The sequence below is a fragment of the Lingula anatina genome, chromosome 10 (genome assembly GCF_051362555.1).
Source record: "Lingula anatina isolate TDL-2025a chromosome 10, LinAna3.0, whole genome shotgun sequence".
Taxonomy (NCBI): Eukaryota; Metazoa; Brachiopoda; class Lingulata; order Lingulida; family Lingulidae; genus Lingula; species Lingula anatina.
In genome coordinates this window covers 16953759-16975704 of record NC_141776.1, presented here as the reverse complement: position 1 = coordinate 16975704, position 21946 = coordinate 16953759, and the positions used below count along the sequence as shown (strand labels likewise).

General features: G+C 38.3%; 2 protein-coding genes across 2 annotated transcripts; one reads left to right on the top strand and one right to left on the bottom strand.

The window, feature by feature from the left end:
• The first annotated feature begins 1021 nt into the window (after nt 1–1021).
• LOC106177197 (ubiquitin-like-conjugating enzyme ATG3) lies at nt 1022–12543 on the top strand. The gene is made up of 9 exons (XM_086997376.1): nt 1022–1208; nt 2380–2421; nt 7940–8060; nt 8298–8408; nt 8832–8887; nt 9061–9195; nt 9617–9772; nt 10113–10240; nt 11677–12543. Exons 1-9 carry the CDS (start codon nt 1137–1139, stop codon nt 11825–11827), a joined length of 972 nt encoding a protein of 323 aa, XP_086853502.1. The 5' UTR covers nt 1022–1136; the 3' UTR covers nt 11828–12543.
• A 6309-nt stretch (nt 12544–18852) lies between these two features.
• On the bottom strand, nt 18853–21346 carry LOC106177140 (uncharacterized). The gene is made up of 4 exons (XM_013559829.3): nt 21036–21346; nt 20605–20727; nt 20060–20188; nt 18853–19417 (listed from the first exon to the last, which is right to left on the bottom strand). The coding sequence occupies exons 1-4, from the start codon at nt 21311–21313 to the stop codon at nt 19237–19239; spliced, it is 711 nt and encodes a 236-aa protein (XP_013415283.2). The 5' UTR covers nt 21314–21346; the 3' UTR covers nt 18853–19236.
• Nucleotides 21347–21946: the final 600 nt, after the last annotated feature.

The following is a 21946-nucleotide window of genomic DNA, read 5'->3' as shown; positions in this document are numbered from 1 at the left end:
TTCATGAGTGTTTGTTAAAATTCATTTGGACTCTGTGCATGAGTGAGTTCATTATGATTTCATTTTATTTTTATTTTATTTTTAATATTATTATTTTAATGAAGATACCTTGTGCATATATATATATAAAATATATATATATGAGTTCAGCAAATATGGTGGCTGTTAATGCCGACATGTTCGCAGCACTGATTACGAGTTTGTTTGAGGCCTTGTGTAAGCTGAGGAAAGGTCCCCCCCCCCCCCATCCCCTTAAAAAAAGGATTTAAAACTGTTATGATCTTTCTCAACAAATAAGGGGCAATTAACAGTAATGGATGTGTCCTTGCTGTGGAGGCAGGATTCAAGGCTTCCATAGCCTCTACGAATTTGTCAAGCAGGAACTTATGACAGTGTGGATGGCACTGCAAAGTTCTCATGGAAATTTCACGTGGATTAAAACTTTTTGACAACTGTATTTGAACGTTAAGAAAAAAATGAGCATCAAGATAATTAAAATAGGTGATTAATGGATATAATTTTAATGAGAAAATAATTGTTTTTACTTTAAAACATAACTAGTCATTATTTTTATACTTCAAAAGCACACAAGGCCAACAGATACTCCCAGCAAGGGCCTTGACATGGACATCTTTAAATTTCTTGATGGCTTATTTTTGATTAAAAAGGTTGTAGAAGTATGGGCTGTTTAAAAATATGAATGATACTGCCATTTAAAGGTGCTTCATCATTTTCATCATATTGTTGATCTGCAACCGGCTCAATATATCCCACTAGCGGCCATTCAGGGCAAAGTTTTTTTTCCTCATGGTTTTCTCCCTCTTTGAGACATCAATATTACATGTTCTAATATGACGTTTCAAGTTTATGTAATCCATGTTGTTAAAATTGTGGGAGGGGATTGACCAAAAAATTGTAATTTATTTATTTATTTGTCTATTTTGTTTGTTCACTGTCTGTGTTGATTTGTTCTTTTGGACGGTAGTGTAAGATCATATCAACTCGGATGTAGACTGTCTTGCAGCGATGACTCTTCAACTGAGGAGACCGGAAAGATCCGGAAGAGGTGGATTTCAGAAACAAAACGGGAACCTATTATTTTTTTCTACGTTACCACTTACTGCATGTAACCAAAGATGCAGAATGTGATAAATGCTGTCAAAGGAAGTGCGTTAGGCGTAGCAGAGTATTTTACACCTGTACTCAAGGTAAGTTTGGTCATCATTATTGATGGCGACAATTTGAGCTGCTGTCCAGAAGTTCTGACTTCTGTGTGTGTGATAGTGAGTCATCACTGTGGACGATGATAGCACTGGCGAGAACATTGCACCTGTTGCTGAATATTGAATGAAAGCTCTTCTTGTTGCATTTGTTGCATATAGTAGTAGATGTTCATACTACCTGTCTACAGTGTATGTATCGGTAGTATGCTTCCCTAAGCAAAAGGCCCCATTCCCATAGACATCATCGGTCCACGTGGATAGACCTTACTCTGTGGGGACTCTTGCTGACAGCAGTCAGCTTAACTGAATGACACACTTCTTCCTGGCATTGAGTAGAATACAGAAAAGGGGGTTATAATACTAGTGTATTGGAAACAAAAAGAGGTGTGTCATCTAGTAAAAGTGATTGCACTTTGTGAGAATCCCCGCAGAGTTGGGTTGATGGTGTCTTTGGGAATGGGATCACAGTCTTCCTGTTACATGTATATTGTTTATTGAACAAGTGTAATGCTGTTTTTCTTTTCCCTTGCATATGTTTGAATTTGGAATTAAATATTACTTGTGTGTAGTGCATTTTTGGGAGAGTGTATAAGTCACCTGCCAGACCAGGGATCGAACCGGGGATCTCTCGCTAACAGGGCGAGTGCTCTACCACCTGAGCTATCCGGCTGGTTCTACCCTGCGTCTGGCACTATATATGTCATGCCAAAATAGGTGCATGCCAGATGTGTATTTTACAGACAAGTGTCAAATAAAATGAAATTTTGCACAAGATTATTTTCAAAGGGAATTCATGAAGAAAAAGCAAATTTGAAATATGTGATGGCAAAGTAGGTTTAATTTCTTTTCAGTGTGAAACAGGCTGCATATCATTTCTGACAGTAACACTAAAATTATCCCATGCAGCACCATTGTTTTTACAACCCCATTGTGGTTATTCATAGATGCATTTATATTCTTTAAATCAGACAGTACCTATTTTGGCATGACAAATGTACCCAGAGATCATATACATCTCGAAGCTAATGAAAAAAAATAGTAATGTATCAATTTCAAAGCACTGATTTTGCTCAATATCTATTATGGAGGTTCTGATTTACTATCAAAATACAGCTCTGACATTAAACGACGTGTCATCTTCACATTTTATTTTCAGGAGTCAAAATTCAAGGAGACTGGAGTGATTACACCGGAAGAGGTGGGTACGCCCCTAGACCGGTCATATGGTGCAGGCTGGTGAAACAACTCCAGGAAGGACTTGACTGCAACAACTAACTTTATTTCTATGTGTGCTGATATAAATACATTGTGTCTACTGATCAGAGGGATCACTGCTGTCAAGTGTTTATACTACGTACATTAGTGAGAGTGCTATTTAATGATAATTGATGACAGAGGGTTGGGGTTACTATAAGCTTGACCGATAGTGTTAAGAACCATAACATCCCCTTCTTCCTTTAGAAAAGATAATCGGTGCTAAATAAAGGGTTGATAGTGGCAACAGAGAATAAATGTCTTTTTGATTTCTTGAGTAATACCTTGTGCAAGAGAAGTCTCACATGTGAAGCATGTAGTTTAAGTGAGTAAAATAAAGTTAATACAGTGATAAATAAAATCCTAGCTAGTAGAGCTATATGACATTGTTTATGCATATGTACAAGTTACAAGTTCAGTCTATCAGGTGCTTTTGTTATTCTAGTAGATCGTCGTGGAGATGGCACTGGTGATTGGGGTACAGTGTTATCCACAGTGTTTGGCACTTGTTTGTTCTGAGCTGCTTCTGAATTCTCAAAGCGGGACTCCTGATCATTGTTTGGTGAATGATTTTGCAAATGGGTGTTTTCAAAGTCAGACTGATTGAATTTCTCTCCTGTTGGACGTATGTGTATACGGTTGCGTACATACTGACCACCATTGTTAGTTTTTACAACATAGCTCCTGTTTGGTCTCGTAGAATCTACAATTGCTGGTTCCCATTTGTGACTCTGGGGATGTCGTACTCTCACATGCTGACCAGGAAGTAGGTCAGATAGCTTTCTGGCTGACTGATCATATCTGCTCTTTTCTTTATCCTTTTTTCTTTGCATGTATGCATTTATTTCACCGTCATAAGAGGCATGTGACAGGTGGGGTTGGATGGCAGGAAGATTGGTATCATAAGCACGAGAATTTAAGAGTTCTGCTGGCGATGGTATGTTGTGATCTAATGGTGTGCATCTAAGGCACAACATGGCCATATGAGGATCGGTTTTAGCTTCCTTGCATTTAATCAGCAGATTTTTAACAGTTTGAACAGCTCGTTCAATAAATCCATTGGCCTGTGAATAGTGGGGGCTTGTTTGGACGTGCTCGAAGCCATAATCGTGGCTAAATTTCTGGAATTCAGCCGAAGTAAACTGAGTGTCATTTCCAGTGATAAGCTTTCTCGGGATTCCGAATTCTTCAAAGATTGATTTCATGTAAGCAATGGTAGTGTTGGACTGCAAATTGTTCAGCTTTCTGACTACTGGAAATTTGCTGTAATAGTCAGATATGAGCAAGTAACTGTCATTGTCAATGAAAAATAAGTCTGCTCCCAGTGTGTGCCATGGTTTTTGTGGTACGTCGTGTGGCATTAGCGGTTGTTTGACGTTTGCCTTCTGGTTGTGTTGGCATGGTGCACATGCTTTAACCATGTTTTCGATGTCTCGATTAATGTTGACCCAAAATACAGATCCTTTGGCACGAAGTTTGCACTTTTCAGCTCCTTGATGAGCATAGTGTAACTGTTCTAACACTGCTGCTTGAAGCGTTGTTGGGATCAGGATTCTAGTTCCCTTTAGAATAAGGCCATCAAATACTGACAATTCATCACGGTAATTCCAATAGTCGTGGAGGTGCGATGGACACTCTGATCTAGTGTTTGGCCATCCGTTTGTGATGAAGTTTCGAAGAGAGTGAAGCGTCTCGTCCTTGGACGTTTCTTCTCGGATCTGCTTTAGTCTGGTGGGGCTTGCATTCAGCTGCATGTCGATCTCATGCACTGTGACATCTACACCTTGAATGGTGTCACCTTCGCATTTTGACAATCTGGAAAGAGCATCAGCGACTGGAATGTTCTTTCCTGGCACATATTTGATTGTTACATCATATTTCTGAATGCGCAACATCATCCTTGCGATTCTGGGAGGTGCATTGTTCACATGTTTCTGGAATATGGATTGGAGAGGCTTATGATCACTTTCAACAGTGACTTTGCGGCCATAAGCGTAGTAATGGAACTTCTCTAATCCATGTACAACTGCAAGCATTTCACGCTCTATGTTTGAATACCGTGTCTCGGTTTCTGTTAGTAATTTGCTCCTGTATTCGACAGGGCGATTGTTCTGCATCAAAGTGGCGCCGAGGCCGCGCTGCGATGCGTCAACCTGAATCGTTACAGGTTTGCTACTGTCAAAATATTGCAATGTTTCTGGTGAGGTGATGACAGATTTGATTTTCTCTACTGCAGCGTGATGCTCTGGGCTCCAAACGAACTCATTCTTGCTCTTAGTTAAGTCCCACAGTACTGCTGAAATGGAAGCCAGGTTGGGTATGAACCTGCTGAGGTACTGGGTGAGGCCAAGAAACGTTTGAAGATCGGCGAGGTTGCTGGACGGATCCATGCTGTGGATGGATTCCACTTTCTTCGGGTCAGGTTGTAGACCCTCCGAACTGAGTATGTTTCCAAAGAATGGAATTTCGCTGCATCTGATGCGCATTTTATCTGGATTGAAACGGATGCCTATTTTTCTGGCACGATCCATGAGGAGATGCAAATTTCTGTCGTGCTCCTCTTTGGTTTTCCCATGGACAACGATGTCGTCAATGATTCCTGTAATTCCGTCTAGGTCTCCGAAGGCTTCATCTACCTTTTTCTGGAAAACATCTTGGGCGCATACAAGGCCAAATGGAAGTCGTAGGAAACGGTATCGACCGTGAGGTGAATTGAAAGTGGTGTACAGTGAACTCTCATGGTCAAGTTTAATGTTCCAGTAACCACTACGAGCATCCAGAATTGAAAAATAGCGGGCTCCGCTAAGCCTTGGTAAAATTTCGTCAAAGCTTGGGATTCGATGATGTGGCCTTTTTATCGCGGCATTTAGATCTTTTGGGTCTAAGCACAGGCGTATGCTGCCATCAGCCTTTGTGACACAGACTAACGAATTGACCCAGTCTGTTGGCTCCTCTACTTTAGCGATGATGCCTTTCTTTTCAAGAGACTCGAGCTCCGCTTTGAGAGGCTCACGTAACGCTTCTGGTACACGGCGTGGTGGATGCACCACTGGTGGCACCGAGGGATCAAGGGTAATGTGGTATTCCCCTTTAAAACAGCCAATGCCTTGGAAACAGTCGGGGTACTGTTCCAGAAGGGCATTGTTAGCATTGGAGTGCTGTATGTCCTCCAGATCAACAGCATAGTTAAGTGTAACTAAGCCTAGTTTCTGGCAGGTGTCTATGCCTAGGATAGTCGGCCCATTGGTTTCGACAACGTGAAATTCATGCTCAGTATTTGAACCTCCATACGTCAGTGTCAAGGTGCATGATCCATAATGAGGTATGCGTTGACCACCAAAGGCTACAATTTTGACGCCAGACGGTTTCAAATTGGTATTATTAGGGCATAATTTGGCATAGTCTTTCTTCGTGATTAGGTTTCCATCGGCACCAGTATCAACTTTGCACGGAAAAGTGATACTATTTTGCTCAGAGCTGATTTTCAGGTTAATGAAAGCACGCTTGCTTTCAATGCTGCCCACGTATATTGGGCTAAAATATAGCTCGTTGGTCTCTTGTGGCTCACAGTCGTCTTCGCTGCAGGCATGCACTCTATGCATTTGCTGCTTGGGAGTGACGGCGTGTCTGTGTGGCCTGTTTCCACGATGAATTGTGGACTGCTTGTGCTCGGAGCGGCAGCACTTTCTCCAGTGGTTAAGTTTCCCACAGCCAAAGCATGTGGAGCCGTATGCTGGGCACAGCTCTCTTTTACTATGATCATGTTTTGATCCACAGTTATTGCACTGATTTTCCATTGTGGGGTGGCACTTTGAGGCCATGGTAGAAGTTTCTCTCTTCTTATGTGTCCCTTTAAATGTAGGTTTATGGCGAAACGGTTTGTTGTGCTTGACTGCATGGACCTGGGCGTCTCGATTGATGTCTGTGAGTTGCTGCGAGGTTGCTTCCTGAGTTCTTGCAATGTCGATCGCCTTGTCCAATGACAGAGTTTCACCCAATTCCAGTAATTTGGACTGCGTGCGGGCTGATTTGCATCCAAAAATGAGCGTGTCAAGTATTTGTTCATCTGGTTGGGTATACTTGCACTCGCTGACCAGAGAACGAATTCTCTTCAAGAATTGATCTACAGTTTCCCCGTTACCTTGCGTAAGGGTCCTCAGCTTAAATCTGGCTAGTCTAAAATTGCTTTTAGGCTTAACAAATTCTTCAAATTTGTCAAAGTAGGTTTTTAATTCCTTAGATTCATCCCCAGTCAAGTTCCATGTGCTAACTAGGTCTCGTCCAGTCTCTCCAGCCCATATCTGGAGGTACGCAATCTTTTCAGTCTTAGATTTGTTCTTTAGTGGACCATCAAAGTATAGCACATCTGTTTGAACTTCTTGTACTCCTGAACTGCATCAGTAGCATGCCAGTTCATGGCAGGTACTGGTAAAGCTCCCAGCTCCATGTGGAAAGACTTTTTTATCAACTGGTTATCAGCGTTGGCTCACTGTATTGTTATAAAACACAGTCACGTACTTCTGACACCATGAAACAACTCCAGGAAGGACTTGACTGCAACAACTAACTTTATTTCTATGTGTGCTGATATAAATACATTGTGTCTACTGATCAGAGGGATCACTGCTGTCAAGTGTTTATACTACGTACATTAGTGAGAGTGCTATTTAATGATAATTGATGACAGAGGGTTGGGGTTACTATAAGCTTGACCGATAGTGTTAAGAACCATAACAGCTGGACCAAAGTTTTTTGGGTTCTACTGGTTCTACTGGTCCTTCAGACACCAATAGATATCTTTAAAAAAATTACTGGCCCAAAACATTGTTCAGTAACTGAACAAAAAGAAAGTTACTGTCTTGGCTTCAGTTTTACTTGCATTTTGCATGTAGAAAATGAAAATATGGCAGACTGATGATAGTTTTAGAATAAGTCAACTATTTGAATAAGTTAAACAGAGATTACAGCTTCTGTTATTTGTCTGCTTTTTTAATTAAACACATGGAAACTAAAATACATAAAGACATAATTATTGTCAGTCTATCAGAATTCCACTTAGTGATGCTGCATTTCCATGTTGTTGAAAAGATTTAAAAGGGAATATAAATCAATAACTGATATTTCTAGAGATTGTATTCTTCTTGCATCCTCATCTTTTCTTAAAGTGGGCTGTGTTTATATCTCAAATGCTTGTTGCATCTTACATCTTGTTTTAAGCTTTTTTTAATTAATGAAACCATTTCCTCAAACTGAAGATAAAGTGAAAAAATGTATATATCTGGCATATATTTAAGTTATTGATTCCTCATACTTAAGGGTTATAACATATATAAAAAAAATGTTCATGTTCTATTTTAATTTGTTATTTTTCCATTGTTTATTTATTTATTTATTCTTCTCCCTCTTTTCCTTCTTATTGTTATTTTCATCATCACAAACTCTTGGTGTTGGTTTTATTCCAGTTTGTAGCTGCAGGAGATCACATTGTTCACCATTGTCCTACATGGCAGTGGGCATCAGGAGACGAGTCCAAAATAAAACCATATCTACCCAGGGAGAAACAGTTTCTCATAACTAAAAATGGTAAAACTAGAAAATAGCTTCAGTTATGCAAATTTGATCACAAAAAGACCTTTCTGTCCTATCTAATGCTAAAACTGAAAATTACTCTGACCTTGTGAATGTAAATTCTGTAAATTATTATTTTCTTTTATTATTTTTGTGAGCACCGTATATCAGAGATAACCAATCTGCAGATTGCAGATGACATTTAATCAATATTGTAAAGTAAGTATGACTTATAAATGCTGTTACTTCCAGTGCCATGTTACCGCCGTGTGAAGCAGATGGACACTCACCAGGAGGAGCACGAGCTGGTGATAGAGACCCAGGATGGAGACGGGGGCTGGGTGGACACTCACCACTTTGCTGGTAGGTTAATATGGCATTGTGTTAGTTGAGATATCGTCTTGATTTCCTCACCACTTTATAAGTGGGCAAATATTTCATTGTGTTAGTTGAGATATTGTCTTGATTTCTCCACCACTTCATAAGTGGGCAAATATTTCATTGTGTTAGTAGAGATATTGACACAATCACTTCATCACTTTGCAGGTGGGATTATGTTTGAATGTATTATTTGAGACATAATCACAACTAGCCAATTTTTAAGGCCGCAGAGATCCTTAAAAAATCGGACTTTGGTAGTTGGATGAAATTGTAGCTTTTAGATTTTGTGCACTTGATTGTCATGAAGGTGTACTTGTGTGCGGGGGAGCATAACATCCCGGTTTTTCGTAGAGTTATTTTGTAAAGTCATCTCCTGTTTTAAAAATGAAATCTCTTCATTTCTAGACACATCAGTTGGGCAGGTCCAAGATGCAGTAGCTGAGATGACTTTAGATTCTAAGGTTAGTAATGGACCTAAAGAAGTAGATGTCACCTATGAACAGTTTTTTGCTCACATATTTCAGACACATAACTTTTTTCATATTTTTCTCTCTCTCAAAATATGTTAAAACTGACCAGAACTCTTTCAAGCATGTGAACTTCATTCTTATAATGTTTTGTATGTTTCCCAAAGGGTGGCGCTAGTGCTGCAGCATCAAGTGGAGCCCAACAAGGGGGAGGTGATGATGATGAGGATGACGGTGATGATGAAGAGGCAGAAGACATGGAGGCATTTGAAGAGTCTGGGATGCTGGAGGCTGAAGATACTGTAAGAAACTGACAAACAGACAGACAGGCAAAAAGACAGACAGATAGATCTACAAACAAACAGATGAAATAAGGACAGAGCCAGACAAAGAAAACTGGCAGTTTGTTTGAAAGACAGACATACAGATGGACAGTCAGGCAAAATTCTGCCTGATCTCCCTCAAATGTTCACTTTTTAAAAAAAATCTTGTGTCTTATACTTCCCTTACAGAAAAACTAATCAGATATTGATTGTGCTTAAGCTCAAAAAACAAACAAACAAATAAATAAACAAGTAAATAAAATTAAAAATGACAGAGATGTAGCACTTTATCTTGATTTATGAAAACGTTTTTGATTTTCATTCCTTGTATTTATTTATGCCAACTATTAAATCCATCTCTCCCCTTGTTAAGGCTTGTGTTTATTTTCTTTCTCTGCAGGCCACCTTAGACCCAGCCACTGTCCAACAGGAAACTGAGGCTGCGTCAGCAGGTGCTGGAGAGAGCGGAATATTACAGACTAGAACTTACGACTTAAACATCACATATGATAAATACTACCAGACGCCTCGGCTTTGGTTGTATGGTTATGATGAGGTATGTCTATGTAAAATATGAAATAGCGCTTTGCTTTGCTTCCACCATTCGACTACCAGAATGACTGTCAAACATCGGTTTAATATGAAGTTACGGTATTAATTTTCTCTTTCTTCATACTTTAAGTATGGTGGTTATTTTTGGGGGGAATAAAATTTGACACTTCTATAAATTGTGTATGTCAAAAAAATGTTACATTAACTTCAATCAGCGTCAGATTTCTATTTTAAAAGAGGGAAGTACAATAACATTCCAATGTTTTAGACAAGCACCAAAAGTTTTTTTTTTCTCTAAATTAACTAAAATCTTTATTGATAATTTGCCTCTTTAATAACTCTAGAACCGTAAGCCCCTCACAGTGGATCAGATGTACGAGGACTTCAGCCAGGATCATGCCAAAAAAACTGTTACCATGGAGACACATCCTCACCTGCCTGGACCACCAATGGCATCAGTGCATCCCTGCAGGTATATTACCGTGATATACAGGGATGCTAGTCTTCCGGTTTTTACCGGAATTCCGGTTTTTTGCGTCCAGTTATAAAATTTTCTGGTACTATATTTTGTTCCGGAATTCTCGTTTTTAACGTGGTCGCGGACTGGACGAACGATGCGTCAGAGGAACGTCGCATTTCAACCATTGCGACAGAGCTGCGTTTCAACACAATATCTAGTCACAACCGTAGCACGTGATTTATTTATGGCGCTTGATTGGTTGGAAATGTAGGCTTTAATGTCGGCACCCATGTGGAAAGTTTTGACACCGCGTGCGCGGAATTTTGAACTAAACCAAACTAAATGGATTTCGCGGAGAGGGGAACAGACGATATTAGAAACATCGACATTACTGTCAAAAATAGATTTAGTTGGAGTTGGCTGGAGGAAAAGGACAATAATGACGATTTTTTTTCTACCTATGTTCGGAAGCGAAAGTCCCCCGGAGAAGCTTGGTGTGTATGGCGCAACGACGTGATCCGGTACGGAAGCAGTGGTAAAAAAGCTCTGAAAAACCATGCTAAAACAACTAAGCATGCCAAAGCACGTAGTTGTCTTTACACATTTTTGTTGCTTGGGCATTACCACGAAAGCCATTACCAATCTTTGAAAATGATAAATGAAAGGGATTAACATTTAGTGACTATCATTATCATGCTGGTGATTATCAAGCTTACGTGAGGGATCATTACTGTCTACTATGGGTGGTAGGTGTTTATGTACTGATGGCACTTCCATCTTGTCAATGTCAAGATTATCCTTGGAAACAACTGTTGAAAATTACTATGAAGTTGTGATGACATATATTGCAATATATTTATTAAATAAAATTTGAAATATAGTAATTGTTTCATAATCAATTTGTACCCCCCCCCCCCCCCCCCCCCCCCCCCCCCCGTCTTTGCCAAAAAAAAGTTCAGGTTTTCTTTTCGGACCCCACTAGCATCCCTGGATATATTGTTACCATGGTACTGTTGGGGAATATTTGAATCCAGTTTTAGTAGCTTGTATCTACAATTCTTTTGTATAGATCCCTCAGTTTAATGCATTTATGCAATATCCTGGTATGTATTGCTCTATGGGAAGTGTCAGATAGATAGATAGATAGATAGATAGATTTCAAAACTTTTGTATTTCTATAATCATATATTTCAGTTTATCCCATAATGCACATATCATCAAATTAAAGATCAATTTTCTCAAAAAAAAAAAAAAGAAAAAGGGGGTCAAAGGGTCAAAGGGCTAAACGAAAGAAAAGGGCTAGTTGTGAGAAGGAATATTTCAGAGCATTTGACAGCACAGTAATGTACTACTGCCAGTTAGTAAACCACCCTTGTGTCTGATGATTTTGATGATTTATCTCTGTGACTTGATTCTTAACCCTAAATCATTACTCTCTTTAACTCCAGACATGCCGAGGTGATGAAGAAGATAATTCAGACTGTCGCTGAGGGAGGCGGGGAGCTTGGGGTTCATATGTACCTTATGATTTTCCTCAAGTTTGTGCAAGCAGTCATTCCAAGTATAGAATATGACTACACAAGACACTTTACTATGTAGACCAGTAGGAGAGCATGAGTTTCCATATCAGAGTGTCACATAACATGATATTTTACTGTATAAATCAGAAGGAAGATGGGAATTCCTATTGAGCATTGAATATTACTTAACAAATGACTTGACTGGGTGAATCAGTTCGATTACACGTATTTCCAGTATGGAAGGTGATTACTTTAATCATTTTCCATGTAAAAACAGAAGATAGCATCAATTGCATAGAATTTGAAGACAAAACCAAGACCCCAGTGAAAAACTGCCCTAGCTTTGTTATGCAAGGGAGAACCGAATATTCTTTATATTAAATGTATGCTTTTCAAGGCGGGAGATGTTCTCAACTGTTGGTAAAGCAGAACATAAAATTTACAAATGGAATTAAAGAAATTAAAAAAAGAACTCTGGCTAAATATGATTCCAACATTGAAAGTAAAAGCTGTATTAATTCCGTTAATAGCCAGGGAGTGCATTTAACTGAATGGTTTAATTTTCAGAGATGCCCGAAAAAAATGCAAAAATATTGTAGAAAAGTCCACCTGAGGAACGTTGTATAAACTCCTTTTGTTTGAGGAGGCGGACATTTGTAAATCAGAGAAACAGTCACTACAGGGTAAAAATTGCACCCACTGTAGATACAAGATTTTGAATTTATGTAAGTAGCTATAGCGTGAGTGACACTGACCTGCGTTCTTACAAATAAATAAATCAGTGAATAATATAAACTGAGCTTGGTTGAATCTTTTTAGTAGGGCACATCAAGATTTTCCCTATTTTACATGGCATATGATGATGAGGAAAACAAATATCTGAAAATTATGAAATTATTTTGCAGGTGTTGGCTAAATTTTTGATTCAGATAGACCTTTTTCGGTCGAGACCATAAAAGGTGCAGTTGTTTCAATTTCAGTCATTTTGAAAAAGGCAAAATTTATACTTAAAAAAAACAAGAAAAACATGCTTTTCTGACTGCTTCTGGTGCTAAATAAAACAACAAACTGATAGATTAATTACCGATTAGTTGATTTGATTAATAATTGTGGTGGATTTTTATGCGAGGGAAGCAAGTCACTGTCTTAGGCAACGTCACAGTTTTGGTTAAGTTTAGATGATTAACTGATGTTAACAAACAACATCAAAGCCATCCATATTTGATTTCTTTATTCACGCATCTTTCTATACTCGTACAGACAGAGAGAGAGATGGTTGCACAATACTATGTATTAAATCTCAGTAGGCCTAAAACAAATACCGGTAGTCAGCTTCAGATCTAAACATAAATAAGTCAGCTTATTCTGTACTTTGGACAAAAAGTTACATGTGGTAGTCTATAAGAATTTTGTATCGATTGCTGTGCCATAAATATCTATTGACGTATTATACTCCAGTGCTACCTACAAAGCAGTATATATATGCGCGTGCATTTTGAAGATAATCAAACGGCGTGACGTCACGTGTCGTGTAGACTAGCACCACCACTGTCTCCTAATGTCGCAGCAACACCCGACAGGTGCGCGGATCCATACCCAGCGCGGATTCCAGTAAAACCATATCGGCACACGTTTCCAGCCCCACTCCGTTCTACAACGCGAGCACAGATATCTATACCACCCGGCATCATAAACCCCGACTCTGCATTGGCTTGGCCTGAAAAATTAAGAATAATTAAATGTTTGCAACTAGTAGTAGCACATTTTGATATATGTACACATATTTTATAGTTCTAAATTGGTTTCCCCTCCTGTTGGCCCACGTTTTCTTTATAAAGGAACGTTTATTTATTTATTTATCGTTTGGTTATCCCATATCCAGAAGACAACTGTGGCAATTCATAGTTGCATTGAAAACAATTGACTTAATTACACTTGTGTCTATTTTAGTGCTCTTAGTCTTGGCTTTGTGCCTGGGTATGAATAAAGATGAGGCTACAAATCAACACTGTACCAGGACGCAACGTCTTATCAATGGAAATGAAATTCACCGCATCGGGCCACGCTTGGCACTATGTACAAGAACAAAACAAAAACTGACTCTCTCGACCTTATTGGTCCAAATATGGGTATTTCAAAAGTTTCCTACATTAATCAGGCCCGTAGCCAGGGGAGGGGGGGTTCAAAAGAACCACCCTTTTTGCTGGGAAAAGGTCCACTCTGGGTACAATTTGATCTATGTACTTGAGGACTTTATGGTAAAAGGTCCACCTTTTCAGAAAACGAACCCCACCCCACCTCTAAAATTGCTGGCTACGGACCTGTGAATTTCCTGTTGGATCTTATGGAAAAGTTTAAAGACCCTTTTGGACATGAGTACTTCTATACTATTTCAAACTAGCAAAGAAATACAACTGTCAATGGGGAAGGAGACGGAGATTCAAAGTAAACGCACGGAAATTTCAAACCGATATTTCCTCATTATTTCTTACTTAAAAATAGTTAATAAAGGTACTACAATTTAAGTAAAATTATCTCTATTTTAATTCAAGGAGTAGGAAATGGATGTAATACAATGAAAACTTACAAACAATACCACCAGTAATTCCAGTGCCATCCCCACCAGGGGGAGTTCATGACAGGCCACCAAATATTTCCCCAGTAAACCTACCACGGCCTGACCCAGTAATGCACCGTCCGACACTGACCAATCAAACTGGAATGTAAAATTATGTACGAAATATTAGACAATTACTTTATATAGAAAAGGTGCTGTGTTTTGAAGTAAACTACAGATGAAATTAATATAATTTTTTTTTCTGACTTTTGGTAAATTAGTAATTTTCCAGTCTCAAGTTCTACGAGTCTGGGACCCTAATTCAGTAAGTTCGTAATAAAGCATGCCAAGGCTTGTGTAATTTTTCTGGTTCTAGACGCTGATCTTTTTCAAACGTTGAATTTACCAATGCAATTGCTGGTCCTTGGTATCGTTCCTAAAGAGGTAGGGGATAGAATAGTAGTCGAGAACAGTTTAAATATCCGAGGTCACAGGGATTGATAAATTGCTTGGTTTTGTCTCGATTCCCTTGTTACACTGTTTTTAGAGGAAAAGGGGTACCGTGCGCCTCTGGAGCTAAGCGGGAAGAGTGCACGAGATTTTTTCCCACCTACGCACGCCAGATCTGCCATTGTATTGCATTGTATTGTATGTAAGAATCGACGAAAAAAGTTATTAGTGTTACGTGCAGTACCTAATCTGCCGCTTGGCCACCAGGTGGGGATGCGCCTGTAGGCCTATGTCAGAGACGCCGTCCTGTGGGTGAGAGTCGTCTGCACCATCTGGTTGGTGTGTGGGGAATTCGCTATGCTCGTGGACCTCCCTGTTGAAATAATGTAAACGTATATTGTTAAGAGATCACAAACAAAGTCAAGGAAAACATATTTAAATAGATCGAACAATGTATGTTACATGGAATATCGTATAATTAATAGTGGAGAAAATAACTGTTAACACCATGGAAGACTCTTCTCATCCTGCATCACCACTTTTTACGTTTTTACCAAGCACTAGTAGACTTAAAACTTTTAAGGGTAGTAAACGCGTTTTAAACAGCTTTTACCCAAGTGCAGTGACGCATTTTAATTTGATCTCAAAACCAAATTCTTAATTTATCTTTTGTAGTACTTTTACTCTGTGTATTATTAAACTTGCTCCACAAGGAAAATGATTTCCGATTTTTATAATTGGCTAAATGAACTCTTGTCTTATCTCAATAAAAAAGAGTAGGAGGGAAGAAAGAAAATAACTTATGAACAAGAAAAAAGGGAATAAAGCAAAGAAAAAAGAAAAGAAAAGGAAGGAAAGAAACGTCAAGTTAATATACAGGAGCAGCACATCGCGTGCTTTCCAGTCAAAGAAGACCCAGATGTGAATACACTCACGCTGGGTAGTGTTTGCCATCCGGTGCCGTGGCTTGGTTTGTTGAGAACCCGGTCACTACCGCCGTCCCGTCCTCGAGAGTTGTTCTGAATATAGCACCGTCTGGATTTTCGGGGAATCCTATATCATCAGTGGGGGTTGTTGGTGGTGGTGGTGGTTTTGTGTCTTCAGTAGGTGGTGGTGGTGTGTATTCAATTGGGGGATCATATGTGCGATTGAAGGGGAACAAAGTAGGATACGGTTCTCTAATTATTAGTCCAGCCACCGCGTTCAGGCCCGTCAAACCGAGCACCACAAGGCTTGTCAGAAACTTCGTCATCACGACAATTTTTCTGAAAGAAAAGAAGGCTTAAATTTATTAATGATAATAATAAACAATATACAGAGTATGTTTACGGTTTACCATCAGGTGGCAATTGATGATTTGTTGAGAATCCACTAAATACAGCCAGCCTGTCCTCAATAATTTACACGGGATGTAATAGCGAGAGGTAACTAGCGGACCCTGTAGTCAGGGTTTACCTTATATAATGCCTCAGAAGCAATCCATCGTGTTTTTCAACTTTAAGAGACAAAAGACAGGATTTTGAAAGCATTCTACGAGCACAAAGTGCTTCTTGTTGAAATAACCTGAGGACAATTACAACTTTTGAAGCATAAATTGACAGAAAGATGGCCTCCGCAAAAAGTAACCATATTCAACCTTTGTGGTCAGTCGTTGTGACAAGCCAGCGCTGTTCAAAGCGCAGGTTTTGATTTTTTTTATTTTTCAAAAATATTGTTACAGGTTTATGGTGAGTGTCACAAAAGGAAGATTTAAGGTTGGGAAGTTGGGGAAAAATTCCATTTATCCCAGGAAATTTCGATAAATGTGAGTTTTGGCGTGAAAACCCTGGCTTGTGTTCTTTTATGGGAAAATGATACAGAAATTTTTAACATAGGCCTACGACATTGCAATCAAACAACTACTAAATTAATTTTTGCATGCACATGAGTGGATCTCCAAAACTGAACGCATTTTTGAATGTTATCAATTTTGCACTTTTAAAACAGTGACCTTTACGAATTAAGTTACACGTATAATATAATATAAGTATGCCCAGCCTAACTTTTACCTCTATGAACTTCTGCAGTGTTTCTTTATTAGCCGAAATAGATGTAAACCAACAGCAAAATAAGCAGAAATTTAATGTGATATTACCAAAATATAACAGACGCCGGCTATTTTGAGTTCCAGTTTGAGTAGTGAACCATTTTTCCTTATGCACTGCATACGATTTATAAAGCAAAATTATATAAAAACGGAATTACAATACCTTTGCTTGTTAGTCGCTGCTCTCTGAATTCACTGAAGAAATTCTGTTTATTGGAATTTTGAAAGGGTCGTATTTATAGAATTCGTCAAGGAAATAAAAGAGAAAAGTTTCGATTATAAATTAAAATGAGTCATTATTCAGGGCCACCCAACTGATTATTAAAAAAATCTGACAAAAACAACATGATTTATATGAATGTTTTGGCATTTATCCATCTGTCAAAGACAAAATAAAATGGATGAATTAATAAATTAATAAATAACAAGAAAAAATGAACGAGTAATTTTCAACCTGAAAACGTCAATTTCATTTAATTTCTTTAATAAATATGCGAGATTTGCAACTGTCTACATCAAACAACAAATCTGTTGGTTACTGAAAAAAAAGGCCAATCAAAATTTCACTCAGTGTTTTGATTGAATGGAAAGGGGGAATTTACGTCGGACATTAAGTATCGAAAAAGCGACCAAGATCCGATTTTTCGTTGCACGTCATTTCCTGTTGCTTATCTTCATGATAGCTATTTTTATAAGTACATTTAAATCGATTCGATGGTAATTTATTAATGCATTCAAAGCAATTAAAGCATTCTGCGAGGTACCTGATGATCTCCTTGGTGGATTTGGCTGTTTAAAACACGGCTGTTTAAAACACGTTTTTGAAATGATACCTGTTTTGCTGCTGTTAAGTAACCCTTTACTGAATATTCATTTTATATCTTTTAAATGTAGTGCGTACTTAAAACGAAATTTCTATTGAGCATTGAATATTACTTAGCAAATGACTTGAGTGGGTGAATAATTTACACGTATTTCCAGTATGGAAGATGATTACTTAAGTCATTTTCCATGTAAAAACAGAAGATAGCATCAATTGCATAGAATTTAAAGACAAAACCAATACCCATGTGAAAAACTGCCCTAGCCTTGTTATGCAAGGGAGAACCGAATATTCTTTATATTAAATGTATGCCTTTCAAGGCGGGAGATGTTCTCAACTGTTGGTAAAGCAGAACATAAAATTTACAAATGGAATTAAAAGAAATTAAAAAAGGAACTCTGGCTAAGTATGATTCCAAAATTAAAGTTAAAAGCTGTGTTAATTCCGTTAATAGCCAGGGAGTGCATTTAACTGAATTGATTAATTTTTAAAGATGCAAAAAAAAAATAATAAAATAAAAATATAAATAAATAAATAAATAAATAAATAAATAAATAAAATAACGTAGAAAAGTCCACCTGGGGAATGTTGTAAAAATTCCTTTTGTTTGAGAAGGCAGATATGTGTAAATCAGACAAACAATCACTACAGGGTAAATATGACACCCACTGTAGATAAAATATAATGAATTTATGTAAGTAGCTATAGCGTGAGTGACACTGATCTGTGTTCTTACAAATAAATAAATCAGTAACGTAAACCGAGCTTAGTTGAATCTTTTTAATATGGTACATCAAGATTTACACTTTTTACACATGATTATTATGAAAAAAACAAATATCTGAAAATTATATAATTATTTTACAGGTGTTGGCTTAATTTTTTATTCAGACAGACCTTTTCCGGTCAAGACCATAAAAGGTGCAGTTTCAATTTCAGTAATTTTGAAATAGGCAACCGTTACATTTAAAGCAATTCAAGACATACGTCTATGATGGTGCTAAATAAAAGAACAAACTGATAGATTAAATACTGATTTGTTGATTTGATAAATAATTTTGGTGGATCTAAGATTTTGTCAATTGAGGAGAGCACAAGAACATTTTTATGCCAGGGAAACAAGGCACTGTCTTAGGCAACGTAACAGTTTTGGTTAAGTTTAGATGATTAATTGACGTAAACAAACAACATCAAAGCCATTCGTATTTGATATCTTTATTCACGCGTCTTTCTATACTGGTACAGAGGGAGAGAGAGAGAGAGAGAGATATGGTTACACAATACTATATATATTAAATCTCAGTAGGCCTAAAACAAATACCGGTAGTCAGCTTTAAATCTAAACGTGGAAAATCAAAAGTCCAAGTAATAGCTTATTCTGTACTTCAGACAAAAAGTTACGCGGTAGATAACGTGTGGTATATTAGAATTATGGACCGATTGCTCTGTCATAAATATCTATCAACGTATTATACTCCAGTGCTACCTACAAAGCAATATTTATGCCAGTGCATGTATTTTTTTTATTTTGTTGAAGATAATCAGACGGCGTGACATCACGTGACGTGTAGACTAGCACCACCACTGATTCCTAATGTCGCAGCAACACCCGACAGGTGCGCGGATCCATATCCAGCGCGGGATCCAGTAATACCACACCGGCACACGTTTCCAGCCCCACTCCGTTCTACAACGCGAGCACAAATATCTAAACCTTCTTCCTTCAAACATGACGGCTCTGCATCGACCTGGTCTGAAAAAGTAAGAATAATCAAATGATTTCAACTAGCAGCAACTCATTTTGATACGTAAATGAACGTTCGACGTTCAGTTTATTTATATATTTAATTATGGTTTGGTTATCCCATATCAAGAAGGCAGCTGTGGCTATTCATAGTTGCATTGAAAACAAATGACTTAATTACACTTGTGTCTATTTTAGTGCTCGTAGTCTTGGCTTTGTGGCTGCGTATGAAAAAAAGATGAGGCAACAATCAACACTGCACCAGGACGTAACGTCTTATTAATGGAAATGAAATTCACCGCATCGCGCCGCGCTTGGCACTATGTGCAAGACCTTTAAAAACTTACTCTAGCGACCTTATTGGTCCAAATATGGATATTTCAAAAGTTTCCTACGTGAATTTTCTGTTGGATCTTATAGAAAAGTTTATAGGACCCTATTGGGCATGGGTACTTTTATACTATTTCAAACTAGTAAAGAAATACAACTGTCAAGGAGACGAAGCTTCAAAGTAGAAGCACGCAAATTTCAAACCGATATTTCATCATTATTTCTTGCTCATAGAGTAGTTAATAAAAGTACTACAATTAAAAAAATATCACTATTTTAATTCATCGAGTAGGAAATGGATGTAATGCAATGAAAACTTACAAACAATACCACCAGTGATGCCAGTGCCATCCCCACCAGGGGGAGTTCATGACGGGCCACCAAATATTTCCCCAGTACACCCACCACGGCCTGACCCAGTAATGCACCGTCCGGCAATAACTAATCTGACTGGAATGGACAAATATATATGAAATAATTGACAATAATCTTATATGTAAAAGGCGTTGTGTTTTAAAGTAAACTACAGATGAAATTAATATAAATTTTTTTTATTTTTCTGACTTTTGGCAGATTAGTAATTTTCCAGTCCCAAGTTCTACGAGTCTGGGACCCTAATTCAGTTAGTTCGTAAAGCATGTCTAGGCTTGTGTAATTTTTCTGGTTCTACATGTACGTGCTGATCTTTTTCAAATGTTGAATTTACCAATGCAATCGCGGGTTGCTGAAGAGGTAAGGGATAATACGAGAAGAGTTTTACTTTAATCCGAGGACATAGGGATTCACAAATTACTTGTTATGTCTTGATTCCCTTGTTATACGTATTGTATTGTAACAATCGAAGAAAAAAGTTATTAGTGTTACACCTGATCTGCCGCTTGGCCACCAGGTGGGGGTGCGCCTGTATGTCAGAGACGCCGTCTTGTGGGTGAGAGTCGTCTGCACCTTCTGGTTGGTGTGTGGGGAATTCGCTATGTTCGTGGACCTCCCTGTTGAAATAATGTGCATGTGTATTTCTAATTGATCACAGACTAAACATCCAAACAGAACTTACTTACATAGATCGAATTATGCATGTTACATGAAAATATCTTATAGTTTAATAATAAAAGAAGTATAATATTTGAAGAAAGGCGCGTACGGACAGGTAATGCGAAATTTAAAAAAAGAGTAGGAAGGAAGAGATAAAGTAAGAGAGTAATGAACAAGAAAAAGGGGAAAAAGCAAAGCAAAAAATGAAAAAAGCCAGGTTAATATACAGGATCAGCACAGACGACCCAGAAGTGAATATACTCACGCTGGGTAGTGTTTACCATCCGGTGACGTGGCTTGGTTTGTTGAGAACCCGGTCACTATCAACGTCCCGTCCTCGAGATTTGTTCTGAATATAGCGCCGTCTGGATTTTCGGGAAATCCTTCTGTATCATCAGTGGGTGGTGGTGGTGGTGTGTCTCCAGTGGGGGGTGGGAGTGTGTAATCAGTGGGAGGGGGGTGAATTGTTAACGGAAATAGTCCAGCCACCGCGTTCAGGCCCGTCAAACCCAGTATTACTAGGCTAGTCAGAAACTTCGTCATCACGAAAATTTGTCTGAAAGAAAAGAAATTTTAAATAATAATAACAATAATAATACTAAACAATATAGGCCTACAGAGTGCACAACGTTTGCCATCAGGTGGCAACTGATGATTTGTTAAAAATCCGCTAACTAAACTAAAGCCAACTCGCCCTCAAGATTTACACGGAAATAGACCTACGGCGCCGTCTGCACTTGCGAGGGATTTTACATCAAATTGGGCTGTTAATTGTCCCGCCTGGCCTGGCAAAGCTTTACACGACACCAAACAAACTAAGCCATCACGGCGATTTCCATAAAGAGGAAAATGAATATTGATAAATTTCAATTTAGACCAAACATCCGTTAAGGAAAATGTCCATTGCGTTCCTGTTGTTTCAAACCATCCTGTTTCACGTTCATATATTCTTTCATTGTCCTCTGATATCATATCTAATATTGTAACAGATTAGTAACTAGCGGACCCTGTAACCAGAGGTTATCTTTCATAATGCCTCAGAGGCAGACCGTCGTGTTTTACGACTTTAAGAGACAAAAGACAGGAATGTGAAAGGCATTCTACGAGCACGAATTGCTGCTCGTTGAATTAACCTGGGGACAATTACAAATTTTAAAGCATAAATTGACAGAAAGA